Below are 19519 nucleotides of genomic sequence, written 5' to 3'. Positions count from 1 at the left end.
TCGAATAGTGTTCTCGCAATTTAACGCAGATTTGAGAGCAGAAATAGACGTAGCAGGCAAACAAGGTCTATGCCACTGAATGCAGCATCCCCCCTCCATACACTTGTGTCAACCTTCTGTCAATGTCGACCTAGGGTATATGGACCATTAGGTGTCACCCTACTCCCTGTCGACCATTAGCAGTCATTATCGACCCAGGGACGAGTTACCAACCATCGTTCCATTGTAACTTCAGAAATAACCTCAAGTTCCCTTTCTAAGGCCCTAAGTAACCAACACCTGCCAAAACCAGTCTCTGATATACTAACACAGCCATTGTCTGCAGGCCTTGCTATCTGCAGCAGTAACTTCCCGGCAATTACATTGGTGGAGCTACAAAACAATTGTATGCGTCTGAATACATTACGGAACATTTAAAAGGGTAATTCCCGAACACTTCTAATTCAATGCTGGGTGGAACATTCTTAATGACACGGTGGATCCTGAAAGGATTCCTATCAGTGGCCCGGAGTTCAGGGACCCCAGATAAAATACCGATTGGGAATTAGCCCCACTGCAGAGATGTCATTATACAGTTTGGGCCAGAACGCTCCTCTCCACAGAAATCAATGTACAGACAGTTAACTGTGACTGCGCGGTTTCCAGGACACACAACAAACCCAGGAACATCCTTGTGATCCCTGTGGCGATGGAACAGTGATTAAGTGCTCAGCTATGTTGTTTTAATGTAGAATTAGAAATCAAAAAACTTGTCATAACCACCCTGAGTGCCACGAGAGAACAAAAGCTTTACCATCTAACCTTTCATTTTGTGAAAGTCTACTGGGCTCTCCTCCTAACCCACCCAGTCATCCCCGCACACTGACTCACCCCTGTGTGTCACCCATCTGCCTGCCACTCCCCTGTAGATGGCAAACGCTCCCGAGTGGGGCCCTCTTCCCTTGCCCACTGTTATAAACACCCCCCACCCCCTGGTACTCCGGTAATGCAAGGCTCTGAACCAGCCAGATGCCACAGGCTCAGCGGTTTTGTGGTTACCGTGGAAGCATTTGCATAACACAGTTTATGCATGAACACATTGTTACTTATTTTTGTACTCTACTTTTGTATGTACTTCCAACAGAGCTGCTGATAGGCAGTGGTGCACACTAATGCAATACAATAATAGAAAGTCAAAGTTAAGAATAGATCTATTGCAGCACTAGCAAGCTTTTTAATGTGGTCATTATTTATTACACATATAGTGTAAACAGCCATTCTGGGGACCACATACCTACAAACAGCCATCTGATGACAGACACTGAACATTGGGACCCCTGCAGCCTAGGAAAGGGTTTAGTATCTCTTCGTCCATCTTTTCCTGCCGCCATAAACCTCCGACCAGTAACAGCCAAGCAATAACCGCACAAGACACAAGTCATCAGCTCATGCTAAAGCCATGTATGTGTCATTGGGTCGACCACAGAATGTTGACGTGACTTAAAGTTGACACGGCTAAGGTCAACAGTGTTGGAAGGATGACATAAGCAGTAGGTCGACATGGCTTTTCCACTTGTCCTGAATGTCGAAATGAACACCACTGCCTAAAGCCCCGTGCACACAGGTGATTTCTGCCAAAATCACTGGGAATATGGGCCATATTCAACCATATCCTCATGCGTACAGGACGACGGTCTGCACCTGCGACCAGGAGCTTCCCCCAGCAAAGCGTCTCATTTTCATCAGCTATATATGGCTGAGTAACCAATCGCCCTGTGTGTACGGAGCTTTAAGCTGTGTACACACGGTACAATATATTGCTCAGTGTCCAGTTTTAATCAGCGACCAGAGATGGTCTCTGATGAACAGGAGACTCTGCCGGGGGAGCTGCAGAGGGAGACAGCTGATTGCAGGAGCAAGCTCAGCGACCATATTGTACCATGTGTACACAGCTTTAGTGTACTGCGTCCCCCTCGCATGGACCGCTGCGCTCGTCCTGCTCCGGTCACAGTGGCTTTCTACACTATTCTATTCTCCCTCCATGCCCTAGTAGATGGTAGAGCATGAAATACGGCACGTCGACTTTGTGTCAACTATCCAACCCGGTTGACCTTAGCCATGTCAAAGTATGTCATGTGTAGACTTCACCACCCTGTACCGCTACAGCCCTCGGCACACTATGATATCACTTATTGTGGCACTTCTAAGCAATATTGTTTGTAATATTGTCCAGTGTGTACGCTCAATGTTGTTAACGATGTCCTCCGTACACAGAGCTCAATTTTGACTATGCAGTCAATGACTGCATGTATAGATGGGGAACCCAATGTCATCACTGAACGATATAATTAACAATATCGCTCAGTGTGTACGTGCTAGATCGTTCACATGGGAGTTCAACGGAAATTGTTGACATTATCGTTCGCAAACTATATCTTTTAGCTAGTATGGGGCTTTAGGATACAACCAACTGCAAGACGCACTGTACAGACAATGGGTCAAGACTTCACCTCAGAAAATAAGCACTGACGTGGAGAGTTTATTATAGCGGCTTAACCCCCATGTTAGTGGCAGCAAGCATATACAGCATGGAATAGGGACTTTCCCTAAAGGACCAACTGCTTATACTACTCACTGTAGCAAGTCCAACGCACGTTATGGGACCAACCACACAGACTGCACCATGGCGTGCTCAGAGGCACATTCTGAAGCCCCTGAGCTATGCGACTGTGGTTGCTATAGTAGTCACATGACACTAAAGAAAAAAAATCCAACAATCTGTAGAAACTTCGCTTGACAAGATTCCACTTTCTAGTCACTGCGACCTTACTCTGTCAGCCTACAACTGCGCCAAACGTTTACGCAGCGCATTTCACGCAGTATGCAACCAGTCCTCGCTGCCATGAGTGCAAAACTGACAGATCTGGAACAGCATGCCACATATCCAGGATTTACCGATCCAACATATATAGTGTACAGTATATAGGAAGGGGGAGGCTCATGAATGGGGAATACCACCATCACAGGCACTGGCTGCCCTTTCCAAAAGGGTGATGGGGTGGGTTCTAGGTCAAAGGTGGATTACCCCAGCATGGTGGTACGAGCCTCTGTACCCACCCCCACTGTGAGACTGGGGAGACATCATGCTGCCAACCAACACAGTGGCTGGCAAAGTTCAGGCCTTCTGCTCCCGGCATGCCCCCCGGCGCCGCTGCTGCCTGGCACGTGACCAGCAGCCCCAGCAGCACCCCGCGCGGGACCTCTGTCGCGCGCCGCGACCGTTAACCCCCCACCCCCACCCGACTCATCCTGAGGCGGCACCATGGACGCTGAGACACCCCCTCCTCCACTCAAAACAGGACTCACCCGGGCCGGTTCCGGTGTACATCTTGGCTCCACCACCCGCAGGCTCCAAGCGTGTAGAAAAAAAAAACCCAGAGAGAAGCTCCCGATCCCCGGTCGACAATGATGGCGGCGCCTGCCCCCCTCCCCCACCGGCACTCAGGTCTCCATCGGGCCGTCCACACTCTGCCGCCGCCGTCTCCGTGATGGGAGCGACATGAATTGCTGGGGAGAGAGAAAAAAAAATAAAATAAAAAAAAAAACTAGGCGGAGGGCGGGGTGGTGACGTCAGGAGGCGGCGACCGGGGCGCCTATAGGCTGCGTCTGCACAAGGGGGAGGGCACACGGACCGGTCTTCCTGACGTCACCAGGAGAGGGGAAAAGGGCGGGTAAATAAGGGGGCGTGGCCAGCCCGGCGGTTACGGTTACTCGGCCAACGCCGGCCTGTTTGTGCTCGGCCGCCATCTTTGTGGTGGGAAGCGTCCCCTAAATGGGGACTACAATGTCTGCGGGAGTGTGCCTCTGGATCTGCGGCCTTGGTGTGTGCTCTACGGGGTTCATTTATTAAAGTGTGAGTTTTCATAAGTGGGAGATGTTGCCCATAGCAACCAATTTTGATTCTGGCTAGTATCCTAGACTATGCTTGATAAATGATAAGTAGAATCCGATTTGTTGCTATGGGTAACATCTCACTTCTAAAAACTCAAACTTTAGTAAATGTGCCCCCCTACTTACCCAGGGGTAGGCACATGAAAGGAAGACATGAGCTTTTTCACCATTTTTTGTTTAAATGTCAACAACTGTCGACATTGATCCCCAATTAGTGTATTGTGTACCATTGCTGGTCGGGCTCGATGCCTCGCTGCGGTCGGCACACTTATATTTTCTATCTATGCCAATTTAAAAAAAAAAACTCATGTCGTCCGTGTCATGTGTCTACCTTTTTTTCATGTTGACCTTTTGAGGCTGTCCATCTATTTGCATGCTGACCCTTTGCATGTCAACCTTTTGACCCTATCAACCTGTTGACCTATTGCATCTCAAACTTTTTGAGTAGACCACCAGCCGAAACCAGAGCCCACTTGTACTGATGGTGGTCATGTGACCTTTTTATCAGTTCAACCTTTTTTCTGTGGTAACGACACCATTAGTGCGGCACATAGCCGCACTTCTTCACACTAACAAGTAAATTGTGGCTATTTGGATTACCCCAAGAGTTTGGTGGGGCAGCGCAAAAAAGGATCTGGGCACACCCCTGACATCACACCATTTTCTGTGTACTGTATGCGCATTTGTCCCTACTTAATGCAATAAAAAAGTTGGTACGTATGGATATGCACTATTCTTTTGACCAGTAATTCTAACATGATATTAGTAGTGCTCCGCAGCTCATGAAAACACTGGAAAACCTACAATGACACCGTGGAAAATGTCCCTGGAAAATAATTGAAAAACTCAGCTTGAATGGAAATACATTTTGTCACCAGGAAGGAATGTCGCGGAGATGGGGTGGAGGACAACCAATTTCAACACGTACAGCTGCTAGGGGTATCCATGCATGCCGCGACTGATATTTACCTGTGGATCTCATAAACGTGATCCATTTAGTAAAGTGTTAAAAACTGGGAAATGATTTGCCCACTGTGATGTGGTAGTAGACGGTGCAAAATCTGCAATGTATTTTTAAGTGCTTTACACGAGCACTAAAGACTGCGCTATTGTGCTGCCGAACAGTCAGCATTGAGGTGGTAGCTTCATACACTGCACGGTGTACAGAGACAATCTCCTTCCACCGTTTGGAGTCATCTGGAAGACTGGCAGGTGGATTGGACAGGTTTGATAGTGGAAAAAAAAAAACAATTGTGATGGTGTCAGTTATTTTTAAGCTTTGGATGATTATCGTGCAGCTTTTCAGCTGTCCTGTTCTAGGTGGTTGTGTCGATCTTATGGGCTGGTACAAGGCTCAGAATGTCTTGCGCCATGCTGCTCTGCACGCCACCGCAGGTCGTCAGCCGCCAGCCTCGCCTTCATTCAGACGCATGCAAATAAAAGTCAGTTTTCACCGACTATTATCTTTGAAGGCAGGAGAAATCATTCGATGGTCTGCAACCATGAAATTATATCTCCTGCGGCGGAGGCATTTGAAGGGATGAGTTCTCGTTACACATCTCATGTCACCGAGAGGAATCGGGGGGCGGGGGGCATCTCAGGCGCTCACTTAGCTGCGAACGAGCCAGACTGAATAAGGCCCAAAGTTGGAATTGTTTATGCACACTGATTAAACTGGGAAGAAAAGTTTTGTTGCTTTCGCCAGATAGATGTCTTTTGGGAGCTTGTTTAAGCAACTTTATGGAATGCCGCCAGAGTCCATCCGGAAATTAAACGGACAGGAGAACAGTGAAGGTGGACAATTTTTTTATAATTTTTTATTATTATAGATTATATGGCGCTACAAGGGTTCGGAAGCACCTGACAATACGTAGATGAGCAAAGAACAAGAAAATATCAATTTACAGAACAAATGCAAATTAGGACAAGTACATGGGAAATAAAAGACAGTTGCAGCAGCGGACACTGATGCAATTATAAAAATATATATATTTTTTTAAGTGTACGCACTCATCACCACCTTTGCTTTTGTGTATCTATATATACACACTGTTGCATAGTAATGGAACAGAAGATCAACTGAAGTATTCTGGCCTCATGAGAAGCAAGTAGCCGTCGACTATACACCAGGATGCAAGCAGCTGTTGCGGGCTGTTAGGCTAATGTTACTGCAGAGCTCACGGCTATTCATGAGTCCATAGAAGGGCACGTGAGGGAGGAGGCTAAATACACAACGTGCAACGCAGAGCCACAAAGGACTTTGCTTGGTACTTGTGGAAACAATACGCTGTTCGGTTTATTGTGTTGCGTTACAAATCATTTGGCATATGTTGAGTCAATGACCACGAGTGAGAGGTTGAAGTGGCTTTCAGTTCCAGGAGGGAAAGTCCTGACCGCAATGTGCAAAGTTGCAAAATGTTTTTACGTTTAGCTCGTCCTTCACCATTTCTTAGTGCATTTGTGAATTCTGCATCTTTTGATTAGGAATGGCCATCGATAATTCATAATCATTGATTGTTTACGGCCGATTTAGAATAGTTTTGCCACTGATGGGGAGAACGAGACGGTTCCCCTCCACCGATGGCACAGCAGAACTGAATATTTTTCTTTTATTTTCCCCAAAGTGCCGGGACACTGAGCACAGCTCCGCCCCCGACATCTGTGAAGCCCCATCCCCCAGGTTCTGATTGACCCATGGGCCAGTCAGTTGCAAAAAAAAAAATGGCCATCCATATCCATAGGCAACCTAGGCGCCTGCCTAGGACCCAGCAGGTCCCAAGGAGTGCCATAGAGATACCCTGGACAACCAAAATGTTCCCAGAGGAGCATTGCCAGACTACTGTGTGATGTCATGACCTCACAATGACCTGTCCTCCCAAAGCCCCTTTGATGTTCCCACACAAAATGGTTTCTTCCACTGTGTGTGGACAGTCTGTTTACTGAAACTGTGACACAGGTGTAAAGATCTAGAGCCTGATTCAGATTTGTAGGCAATGTCGATGGTCACGCAGCTGAACATTTATCGGTAGACTGTGCACGCGCCAAGGTACTGTATCTATGCCTGCTGCAATCCTCAGCAAATCCTATGAATTGTTTGAGGAGGGCCAGAAACCGCTATCTTGCCTAGGGCCCCATGAGGTCTAAATCCGCCTCTGTGTCTGACGATGAACTATTAGAAAAGCAACTTACACACAAGACGCCTGGTAGAGTGGGAACTTCCCAAGACATTGAGATTCAAAGTAGAACTAAGTGGCCACATTATACATGTGAATAAAATACAAATAATTTTATAGCGATGTTGGTGGTTTGTAGTAGGATGAAAGAAGAACCAGTTAATTTGGAGTAGCCGAGCAGAGACAGGAATGGATGTATCAGGGCCTGTGTATAGAGGCCTCTGCTGCGATCCCCACTGCTGGCTTCACCTGAGGTCCAGAAGGTACTGTAAGCCTTTCTTCCCACTGCCCTTGTATGCCCCCAGCCAAGGCTTTGCAAGTGTAGTAATGTGCCCCGGTGCTGGGACAGCTCTCCTACTACCAGCACCAGAGCAGCAGCGACAGGGGCAGATGAAGCTGTGTCCTCCACTGAACACTGCTTACCCGGCACAGGGATCAGCTGTCTGATCCCCACGCCTACAGTACGGGCGGTGAAGCGGCGGGCAGCAGCACGGTCGGGGTGACATTTTTAAATTAGCATCAGTTCAGCTGCCAATCCAAAACGCCGCTCATGGCATTTTGAATTTCCCGCCGATTCAGGAGCCGTGATTGGCCAACAGAAAATGGCTACAGTGAGCCAATATTGGCCCCACCCCCGGCGTCTGACGTGAGACGCCGCCGTGAGGATGCGGGAGAGGACAGCACCCGGTCGGTGGAGCGCTCCTGAAGATAGAAGACGGTGCGGCAAGAGAAAGGAGACAACAGTGGTGGACTGCAGAGTTCTGGTGGCCACAGAAGAGGCCAGAAGATGCTGGGATCAACAGAGAAAAGAAGATGGCGGCCAGTCATGGAGAGGCCAGCGGGTGTGGAATGCAAAAGAGCTAACTAAGCTCCCCCCATGAACTCCTCTCCCCATGTCAGGTAGGACCACCTACCTCCTACTCTAGACCACTGGGTATTCGGGCATTAAACCTATGGGCACAGTCAGGCCCGTGGTGACTTTAGTCGGGCCCTCCTGGCCCATGGCCACCTGATTGTCAGGGCCTTCTGGTCCATGGCTATTGTAGGCCGGCCACTCCTGGTTAATGGCCCCCCAGAGACCCTTTTTTTGCCTGCCATTAGGCCCGAGGCCGTGCATCCGAGTGCTAGGCCCGTGTCACAATAGGTCGGGTGCTAGTCCCGTGGGTTAATTAGCCAGGTGTTAGGCCTGAGGCCCCTGTAGGTCGGGCTCTAGGCCCATGGGCTATATTTTCAGGCACTAGGCCTGTGAACATTGAGAGGCTGCCTGGGAGCAAATAGGAGGCTGTGTGGCTTTCACTTCTCTGGTCACCAAGTAGGTAATGGGAACATTTAGGGTGTGTGTAAGCTGGTCAGCTCTAGGTAGGGAGGTATAATTGGAAGCAGTATAAAGGGTGGTTCTCTCCCTTTTGCTTGCACTGTGATTGTTATTGTGTATATTGTGTTCTGTGCAGGGTATCCTTGTTGTAGCACTGTTCGTTTGTGTTGCACCACACACACACACAGTTTCATGGCTAAGTAATGTAGTTAGTTGCGTGCCACACTAGTAAGCGTTAGGTCCTGCACGGTGTTGTAATGTTGTTGCTGCCTTACAGAGACCTGTAAAGAATGTCTTAGAGAAGGAGCAAGTTTAGTGTTGTTGAGTGTTATCTTTGTCCATTTCTGTCTGCCTATATCCCTTCCTTCTTCCTTCAGGGTGTACATGGGCCTTGCATCCCTGTGTAAGGTCAAGTCTTCACCTAGGTGCGCAAGTGCCAATAGGTGACACTCCGGGTGCTGAGGCCGTGTGCTAAGGATGACGCTCCCCGGAGACTGAAGCCTCATTTTGTAGAGATGTTGCTGGATGAAGGGCGCATCAGTCTACGCTAGGAAGGACTGTATCCACCACCTCTCCTTCCTTCTAGGTGATCTTGTCAGGGTGCCGGAGTTTACCAGGACCGTGGTTCATCACTGCCTGAAGGTGAGAGGGTGCGGCGCCAGGAAAGTGGTCAGGATACACCTGCATGGAAGCAGGCACCACACCACACCACCACCACTCATCTTACACAAGCAGGGATGTGGTGCAGGCTGGTGGACAGTTCTCCGACTTGTACTGAGGTCCACGTAAGGTCATCCTGCCGCAGGTGCACAGAGCTCCAGGGTTCTGCTGCTGGACAGGACATGGTTCGTGGTTGAGCTGCAGGAGCCGTACGTAGCGGAGCGGGCTTTGTTTGAGGTGTTTAGAGACTGCCCAGCGGTCTGGTAGCAGTACTGGCGGTAATGTATTAGGGCGTGAAATCCGCCATGTCTTCCAGCATCCCTACGCCAGGGGATGCTGTGTCCAGTGGAGGACACATCTCCATCTCCCCCTGTCGCTGCTGCTGGAAGACATGAGCGGATCCGGGCTGTTGGAAGGTGGCGGGGCGGAGCTTACCGCTCCAAAGTCAACTTCAGTTTTTGTTTTTAAACAAGCAATACAATGTACAATAGTAAATTAACAACTTATTTTTTTAAATGGTACCTCATTTATCAATTTTGTTAAGTATGAAGGGAGAACAAGGGATTGTCACCAAAAACCACCTTCTAAAAATAATACATATCATCATTTTGGGAATCCACAGACATAGAACTTATAGCTTCCTGGCTACATAGCATGGGACATCTATTGAAGATGGGATGTTGCTATGGGCAACCAACCAGATTAAATCCGTTTTCGAGGGGGGTTACCCGCAAATATTAAGTAGACCCAAATGTATCAAAGGGGGGACCGCAGCAGGAATCTCTGATCCCTGCTGCGATCCCACCTTCTCCGCCGCATCCCCCATAAGTTTCTATGAGGGATGCGAAGCTGCCCGATGTATCAACAACGGGCAGCCCGGCTTCGCATCCCTGGGCTATCGCCATTCTGAGATGGCGATAGCCCGTTGTAGTTTATGGCTATGGGATCGCACTGCCCCGGTGGCAGTGGGTCATGCGATCCATAGTAAATGAGCCCCCTATATCTATTATCTTCTAGAACAGAGATTCTCAACCTTTTTAAACTTGTGGCACAATAGAGAAGATATCAAAATTGCCAGGGCACACCATCATTTTTCACTGGACGTTGAGCCTGCCCACATATGGGCCATGTGTGTACCCAGCTTAAGGATACATGTTGGCATAACTCCTCTCACTTCAAAGATGCCTACAGTACATCTACAAGGACACCAAGGCACAAGGGCAGCCGGAGTCGTATGAGGACTGCTAATAACATTCCTATGCTGTGCCAGCCATTGTAGCATACTCAAGATGAAGGCTGTGATATACATAGGATTAGAGTCTAATCCTACCTATATCACAGACTCCTTATGGAGCAGCTATAGTACATGTAGCAGACAACTATGTGCATCATAAATGAAAGTACCTAGGGCAGCGTCAGATGGAGAAGCAGTGGTGGGCGGATGAAGGAGCAGGCAGGAGCTGATGGAGGAGCAGCGGCGGGCGGATGAAGGAGCAGGCAGGAGCTGATGGAGGAGCAGCGGCGGGCGGATGAAGGAGCAGGCAGGAGCTGATGGAGGAGCAGAGGCGGGCAGATGAAGGAGCAGGCAGGAGCTGATGGAGGAGCAGCGGCGGGCGGATGAAGGAGCAGGCAGGAGCTGATGGAGGAGCAGCGGCGGGCGGATGAAGGAGCAGGCAGGAGCTGATGGAGGAGCAGCGGCGGGCGGATGAAGGAGCAGGCAGGAGCTGATGGAGGAGCAGAGGCGGGCGGATGAAGGAGTAGGCAGGAGCTGATGGAGGAGCAGCGGCGGGCGGATGAAGGAGCAGGCAGGAGCTGATGGAGGAGCAGCGGCGGGCGGATGAAGGAGCAGGCAGGAGCTGATGGAGAAGCAGAGGCGGGCAGATGAAGGAGCAGGCAGGAGCTGATGGAGGAGCAGCGGCGGGCAGATGAAGGAGCAGGCAGGAGCTGATGGAGGAGCAGCGGCGGGCAGATGAAGGAGCAGGCAGGAGCTGATGGAGGAGCAGTGGTGGGCGGATGAAGGAGCAGGCAGGAGCTGATGGAGGAGCAGCGGCGGGCGGATGAAGGAGCAGGCAGGAGCTGATGGAGGAGCAGCGGCGGGCGGATGAAGGAGCAGGCAGCGTCAGATGAAGAAGCAGTGGCGGCGGATGAAGGAGCAGGCAGGAGCTGATGAAGGAGCAGTGGTGGGCAGATGAAGGAGCAGGCAGGAGCTGATGAAGGAGCAGCGGCGGGCGGATGAAGGAGCAGGCAGGAGCTGATGGAGCAGCGGCGGGCGGATGAAGGAGCAGGCAGGAGCTGATGGAGCAGCGGCGGGCAGATGAAGGAGCAGGCAGGAGCTGATGGAGGAGCAGGCAGGAGCTGATGGAGGAGCAGCGGCGGGCGGATGAAGGAGCAGGCAGGAGCTGATGGAGGAGCAGCGGCGAGCGGATGAAGGAGCAGGCAGGAGCTGATGGAGGAGCAGCGGTGGGCGGATGAAGGAGCAGGCAGGAGCTGATGGAGGAGCAGAGGCGGGCAGATGAAGGAGCAGGCAGGAGCTGATGGAGGAGCAGCGGCGGGCGGATGAAGGAGCAGGCAGGAGCTGATGGAGGAGCAGTGGTGGGCGGATGAAGGAGCAGGCAGGAGCTGATGGAGGAGCAGCGGCGGGCGGATGAAGGAGCAGGCAGGAGCTGATGGAGGAGCAGCGGCGGGCGGATGAAGGAGCAGGCAGCGTCAGATGAAGAAGCAGTGGCGGCGGGTGAAGGAGCAGGCAGGAGCTGATGGAGGAGCAGTGGTGGGCGGATGAAGGAGCAGGCAGGAGCTGATGGAGGAGCAGTGGTGGGCGGATGAAGGAGCAGGCAGGAGCTGATGGAGGAGCAGCGGCGGGCGGATGAAGGAGCAGGCAGGAGCTGATGGAGCAGCGGCGGGCGGATGAAGGAGCAGGCAGGAGCTGATGGAGCAGCGGCGGGCGGATGAAGGAGCAGGCAGGAGCTGATGGAGCAGCGGCGGGCAGATGAAGGAGCAGGCAGGAGCTGATGGAGGAGCAGGCAGGAGCTGATGGAGGAGCAGCGGCGGGCGGATGAAGGAGCAGGCAGGAGCTGATGGAGGAGCAGCGGCGGGCGGATGAAGGAGCAGGCAGGAGCTGATGGAGGAGCAGCAGCGGGCGGATGAAGGAGCAGGCAGGAGCTGATGGAGGAGCAGCGGCGGACGGATGAAGGAGCAGGCAGGAGCTGATGGAGGAGCAGCGGCGGGTGGATGAAGGAGCAGGCAGGAGCTGATGGAGGAGCAGCGGCGGGCGGATGAAGGAGCAGGCAGGAGCTGATGGAGGAGCAGCGGCGAGCGGATGAAGGAGCAGGCAGGAGCTGATGGAGGAGCAGAGGCGGGCAGATGAAGGAGCAGGCAGGAGCTGATGGAGGAGCAGCGGCGGGCGGATGAAGGAGCAGGCAGGAGCTGATGGAGGAGCAGCGGCGGGCGGATGAAGGAGCAGGCAGGAGCTGATGGAGGAGCAGCGGCGGGCAGATGAAGGAGCAGGCAGGAGCTGATGGAGGAGCAGAGGCGGACGGATGAAGGAGCAGGCAGGAGCTGATGGAGGAGCAGCGGCGGGTGGATGAAGGAGCAGGCAGGAGCTGATGGAGGAGCAGCGGCGGGCGGATGAAGGAGCAGGCAGGAGCTGATGGAGGAGCAGCGGCGAATGGATGAAGGAGCAGGCAGGAGCTGATGGAGGAGCAGAGGCGGGCAGATGAAGGAGCAGGCAGGAGCTGATGGAGCAGCGGCGGGCAGATGAAGGAGCAGGCAGGAGCTGATGGAGGAGCAGGCAGGAGCTGATGGAGGAGCAGCGGCGGGCGGATGAAGGAGCAGGCAGGAGCTGATGGAGGAGCAGCGGCGGGCGGATGAAGGAGCAGGCAGGAGCTGATGGAGGAGCAGCGGCGGGCGGATGAAGGAGCAGGCAGGAGCTGATGGAGGAGCAGCGGCGGGCGGATGAAGGAGCAGGCAGGAGCTGATGGAGGAGCAGTGGTGGGCGGATGAAGGAGCAGGCAGGAGCTGATGGAGGAGCAGCGGCGGGCGGATGAAGGAGCAGGCAGGAGCTGATGGAGGAGCAGCGGCGGGCGGATGAAGGAGCAGGCAGCGTCAGATGAAGAAGCAGTGGCGGCGGATGAAGGAGCAGGCAGGAGCTGATGGAGGAGCAGTGGTGGGCGGATGAAGGAGCAGGCAGGAGCTGATGGAGGAGCAATGATGGGCGGATGAAGGAGCAGGCAGGAGCTGATGGAGGAGCAGGCAGGAGCTGATGGAGGAGCAGCGGCGGGCGGATGAAGGAGCAGGCAGGAGCTGATGGAGGAGCAGAGGCGGGCAGATGAAGGAGCAGGCAGGAGCTGATGGAGGAGCAGGCAGGAGCTGATGGAGGAGCAGCGGCAGGCGGATGAAGGAGCAGGCAGGAGCTGATGGAGGAGCAGCGGCGGGCGGATGAAGGAGCAGGCAGGAGCTGATGGAGGAGCAGCGGCGGGCGGATGAAGGAGCAGGCAGGAGCTGATGGAGGAGCAGCGGCGGGCGGATGAAGGAGCAGGCAGGAGCTGATGGAGGAGCAGCGGCGAGCGGATGAAGGAGCAGGCAGGAGCTGATGGAGGAGCAGAGGCGGGCAGATGAAGGAGCAGGCAGGAGCTGATGGAGGAGCAGGCAGGAGCTGATGGAGGAGCAGCGGCGGGCGGATGAAGAAGCAGGCAGGAGCTGATGGAGGAGCAGCGGCGGGCGGATGAAGGAGCAGGCAGGAGCTGATGGAGGAGCAGCGGCGGGCGGATGAAGGAGCAGGCAGGAGCTGATGGAGGAGCAGCGGCGGGCGGATGAAGGAGCAGGCAGGAGCTGATGGAGGAGCAGTGGTGGGCGGATGAAGGAGCAGGCAGGAGCTGATGGAGGAGCAGCGGCGGGCGGATGAAGGAGCAGGCAGGAGCTGATGGAGGAGCAGCGGCGGGCGGATGAAGGAGCAGGCAGCGTCAGATGAAGAAGCAGTGGCGGCGGATGAAGGAGCAGGCAGGAGCTGATGGAGGAGCAGTGGTGGGCGGATGAAGGAGCAGGCAGGAGCTGATGGAGGAGCAATGATGGGCGGATGAAGGAGCAGGCAGGAGCTGATGGAGGAGCAGCGGTGGGCGGATGAAGGAGCAGGCAGGAGCTGATGGAGCAGCGGCGGGCGGATGAAGGAGCAGGCAGGAGCTGATGGAGCAGCGGCGGGCAGATGAAGGAGCAGGCAGGAGCTGATGGAGGAGCAGGCAGGAGCTGATGGAGGAGCAGCGGCGGGCGGATGAAGGAGCAGGCAGGAGCTGATGGAGGAGCAGCGGCGGGCGGATGAAGGAGCAGGCAGGAGCTGATGGAGGAGCAGCGGGGAATGGATGAAGGAGCAGGCAGGAGCTGATGGAGGAGCAGAGGCGGGCAGATGAAGGAGCAGGCAGGAGCTGATGAAGCAGCGGCGGGCAGATGAAGGAGCAGGCAGGAGCTGATGGAGGAGCAGGCAGGAGCTGATGGAGGAGCAGCGGCGGGCGGATGAAGGAGCAGGCAGGAGCTGATGGAGGAGCAGCGGCGGGCGGATGAAGGAGCAGGCAGGAGCTGATGGAGGAGCAGCGGCGGGCGGATGAAGGAGCAGGCAGGAGCTGATGGAGGAGCAGCGGCGGGCGGATAAAGGAGCAGGCAGGAGCTGATGGAGGAGCAGTGGTGGGCGGATGAAGGAGCAGGCAGGAGCTGATGGAGGAGCAGCGGCGGGCGGATGAAGGAGCAGGCAGGAGCTGATGGAGGAGCAGCGGCGGGCGGATGAAGGAGCAGGCAGCGTCAGATGAAGAAGCAGTGGCGGCGGATGAAGGAGCAGGCAGGAGCTGATGGAGGAGCAGTGGTGGGCGGATGAAGGATCAGGCAGGAGCTGATGGAGGAGCAATGATGGGCGGATGAAGGAGCAGGCAGGAGCTGATGGAGGAGCAGGCAGGAGCTGATGGAGGAGCAGCGGCGGGCGGATGAAGGAGCAGGCAGGAGCTGATGGAGGAGCAGAGGCTGGCAGATGAAGGAGCAGGCAGGAGCTGATGGAGGAGCAGGCAGGAGCTGATGGAGGAGCAGCGGCGGGCGGATGAAGGAGCAGGCAGGAGCTGATGGAGGAGCAGCGGCGGGCGGATGAAGGAGCAGGCAGGAGCTGATGGAGGAGCAGCGGCGGGCGGATGAAGGAGCAGGCAGGAGCTGATGGAGGAGCAGCGGCGGGCGGATGAAGGAGCAGGCAGGAGCTGATGGAGGAGCAGCGGCGAGCGGATGAAGGAGCAGGCAGGAGCTGATGGAGGAGCAGAGGCGGGCAGATGAAGGAGCAGGCAGGAGCTGATGGAGCAGCGGCGGGCAGATGAAGGAGCAGGCAGGAGCTGATGGAGGAGCAGGCAGGAGCTGATGGAGGAGCAGCGGCGGGCGGATGAAGAAGCAGGCAGGAGCTGATGGAGGAGCAGCGGCGGGCGGATGAAGGAGCAGGCAGGAGCTGATGGAGGAGCAGCGGCGGGCGGATGAAGGAGCAGGCAGGAGCTGATGGAGGAGCAGCGGCGGGCGGATGAAGGAGCAGGCAGGAGCTGATGGAGGAGCAGTGGTGGGCGGATGAAGGAGCAGGCAGGAGCTGATGGAGGAGCAGCGGCGGGCGGATAAAGGAGCAGGCAGGAGCTGATGGAGGAGCAGCAGCGGGCGGATGAAGGAGCAGGCAGCGTCAGATGAAGAAGCAGTGGCGGCGGATGAAGGAGCAGGCAGGAGCTGATGGAGAAGCAGTGGTGGGCGGATGAAGGAGCAGGCAGGAGCTGATGGAGGAGCAATGATGGGCGGATGAAGGAGCAGGCAGGAGCTGATGGAGGAGCAGCGGCGGGCGGATGAAGGAGCAGGCAGGAGCTGATGGAGCAGCGGCGGGCGGATGAAGGAGCAGGCAGGAGCTGATGGAGCAGCGGCGGGCAGATGAAGGAGCAGGCAGGAGCTGATGGAGGAGCAGGCAGGAGCTGATGGAGGAGCAGCGGCGGGCGGATGAAGGAGCAGGCAGGAGCTGATGGAGGAGCAGCGGCGGGCGGATGAAGGAGCAGGCAGGAGCTGATGGAGGAGCAGCGGCGGCCGGATGAAGGAGCAGGCAGGAGCTGATGGAGGAGCAGAGGCGGACGGATGAAGGAGCAGGCAGGAGCTGATGGAGGAGCAGCGGCGGGTGGATGAAGGAGCAGGCAGGAGCTGATGGAGGAGCAGCGGCGGGCGGATGAAGGAGCAGGCAGGAGCTGATGGAGGAGCAGCGGTGGGCGGATGAAGGAGCAGGCAGGAGCTGATGGAGGAGCAGCGGCGGGCGGATGAAGGAGCAGGCAGGAGCTGATGGAGGAGCAGCGGCGGGCGGATGAAGGAGCAGGCAGGAGCTGATGGAGGAGCAGCGGCGGGCGGATGAAGGAGCAGGCAGGAGCTGATGGAGGAGCAGCGGCGGGCGGATGAAGGAGCAGGCAGCGTCAGATGAAGAAGCAGTGGCGGCGGATAAATGTGCAGGCAGGAGCTGATGGAGGAGCAGTGGCGGCGGATGAAGGTGCAGGCAGGAGCTGATGGAGGAGCAGTGGCGGCGGATGAAGGTGCAGGCAGGAGCTGATGGAGGAGCAGCGGCGGCGGATGAAGGTGCAGGCAGGAGCTATTGAAGGAGCAGCGGTGGGCGGAAGAAGGAGCAGTCAGGAGTGGACAAAAGAGCAGTGGGCCTGTGGCAGTACACGGGCAAGGTAGCAGCTTGATCCTGCCACACGGACAGGCACTCCAGCAGGAAGGCGACGTGATGGGCGTGACCTATGAGTCAGCACAGGTCACACTGCACACGCCATCCAGCAGAAGCATCCAGTGCTGCTAGAACAGCTAGTTCCCCTTCGCCGGGATGACCAGGCATGTATCCGGTGGGCGGCAGTGGCTGGACGCAATTTATCTGTCGAGCAGTGCATTTCTCGCAACACACCAGACCAGAAGGTGCTAAATAAAGAAAAGAAGATTCTAATTGGTTGCCCATAGCAACATCTCATGTGCAATAGATTTACCATCTTAGTAAATAAACCCCACAGTTCTCAAATGAGCCTCATAGGCTATTGGCCTAAACAAGATACAATGGTATGTATATGAATAAGCCATAAAACAGGCTATTTTGCATAGCGCCCCATGCGGTCTAAATCCGGCTCTGATTCTGCTGGCTGCTGAAAAACCTGTTTCACCTTTGAGAACATGTGCAAGGTATTACTCCATAAGGGGTAGCTTGGTGGTTCTGCTGTATCATCAAGCGACTGAGACCCAGCAGGCTGGTGGAGACCTTGGCCAAGTGGCCAGGACCCTTACACAAGGGACCTTTTTCTGGTTGATTCATTCACATGCACATTCGTATGCACCTGTACGAATGTCAATCGCACACACAGTCTGCGAAGCAACGCCCACACCATATGCGTGAGTGTTCGCAACGCTATTAGAATGGGAGTGGCCACAAACTACACACACACTTGCGTGTTCGCAAGCACATTGCCCTGTTCGCAAGATCAGGCACTGTGTGTGCATGTGGATATCCCCTGTAGGTGAATTAATTTGCAACTCCAACCATACGCACGCAGCCAAACCATTCTCAACCATTTATTTAGTGTCATGATGTTCCCTATGATGGTGTGTCACTCTACACAAGTGATTTTCAACCTTTTTACCTTGCGGCACACTAAATAAGATTTAATAATTGCCAAGGCACACCATGAGATCTCCACAGGGCAAAACACATTGGCCCCCACTAGGAAAAAAAAAAAACCTATTGGCCCAAAAAAAAAAAAACAATCACACTGGTCCCCGCAGGTAACAAAAATAAAATACATTGGCCCTTTACATGAAAGAAGAGAGCAGTAAATAACAGTTGACCTGGTGGTGGCTGTAAATTGGTTTGGGCATCTCTAGATCTGAGGGTACACTTGAGAACAGCACAAGGCACACTAGTGTGCCATGGCACAGTGGCTGAAAAACACTGCTCTACACCATAGCATAAAATTTAGGGGTACTTGTGTATTATCACGACACCCCCAATATTAAGTCACACAATTTTTAATCGCATCGCATGCCATACATCCGATGCACAGCGATGCGATTTAAGCCCCCTATACAATGCGATTTAAGCCCCCTATACGATTTTAAATTGTATAAGCACACTAATAGGTGCTTACAATGTTAAATGCACCCCCACGCCACCCCCCAGTATGAACGCCAACCCGAAGCGTGGCGAGCGCAGCGGTACGCGTCCCCCGACCTTTTCATACCCCCACTATCCACGTCAGTGTGGAGTCGACTTTATATAGTGTGGCGAGCGCAGCGAGCCACCAAGCCCGAAGCGCGGCGAGCCCCGCGAGGGGACGCGTATTACTTTACATGTATTCTGAGTCCGCTCGCCACGCTTCGGGCTTGGTGGCTCGCTACGCTCGCCACACTATATTAAATAAATTCCACGCTGACGTGGATAGTGGGGGTATGAAAAGGTTGGAGGACGCGTACAGCCGCCCCTCGCGGGCTCGCTGCGCTAGCCACGCTTCGGGTTCACGTTCATGGGGTGGCATGGGGGTGCATTTAACATTGTAAGCCCCCATTAGGGTGCTTATACAATTTAAAATCGCATCGCATTGTATGGCATTGTATGCCATATACAATGCCATACAATTTTAACATTGTATGACATCGGGGGAAATCTCGTCGCATCGCATACCATCGCATGCCTTATGGTCTGCGATGCGATGGGTGCCGTGATAGTACACAAATACCAATTTAGGTTTTGTGCCCAAAATATTGTACTGAGCAATGTTTTATCAGCTTTTATAGAAATATTACGTTGGGCACGTTTTTTTTTATAACTGTAATTGTGTGTGTGGATTAAGGCACTGGGGCAGATGTATTAGGCCTTAACAAGAGATAAATACAAGGGTGATAAAGTGAGATAAACGTCCAGCCAATCAGCTTCTTACTGACTTTTTTCAAACACAGCCTGTAACATGGCAGTTAGCAGGTGATTGGCTGGACGTTTATCTCTCTTTGGGCCTTATTTTGGTTCATTCTTTCTGACAAAATCCTTCTTAGATGGACAAAACCATGTGCACTGCAGGGGGGCAGATGTAACATGTGCAGAGAGAATTAGATTTGGGTGAGTAATTTTGTTTCTGTGCAGGGAAAATACTGACTGCTTTATTTTTACACTGCAATATAGATCTCACTTTGAAGTAAAACCCCACCCAAATCTAATTCTCTCTGCACATGTTACATCTGCCCCACCTGCAGTGCACATGGTTTTGCCCATCTAAGAAGGATTTTGTCAGAAAGAATGAACCAAAATAAGGCCCTTTATCACCCGTGCATTTCTCTCTTGTTAAGGCTTAATACATCTGCCCCCCATGTGTCTTGTTTGTATTTACTATTTAAAAAGTGGATCAGGGGCTAATATAATTCACATACAGATGTGTCC

General features: G+C 53.7%; 1 protein-coding gene across 1 annotated transcript in view; it reads right to left on the bottom strand.

The window, feature by feature from the left end:
• The window catches only part of AGO2 (argonaute RISC catalytic component 2), a 47651-nt gene extending 44050 nt beyond the window's left edge, over positions 1–3601 (bottom strand). The window contains 1 exon segment of the mRNA XM_083145256.1: positions 3346–3601. Coding sequence (XP_083001382.1) covers positions 3346–3367 — 22 coding nt within the window. The 5' untranslated portion in view covers positions 3368–3601.
• Positions 3602–19519: the final 15918 nt, after the last annotated feature.

This window comes from Crinia signifera, chromosome 5, assembly GCF_055691185.1.
Source record: "Crinia signifera chromosome 5, ASM5569118v1, whole genome shotgun sequence".
Classification (NCBI taxonomy): domain Eukaryota; kingdom Metazoa; phylum Chordata; class Amphibia; order Anura; family Myobatrachidae; genus Crinia; species Crinia signifera.
Note: the sequence above shows the minus strand (reverse complement) of the source record. Positions and strands in the feature narration are given on the sequence as shown.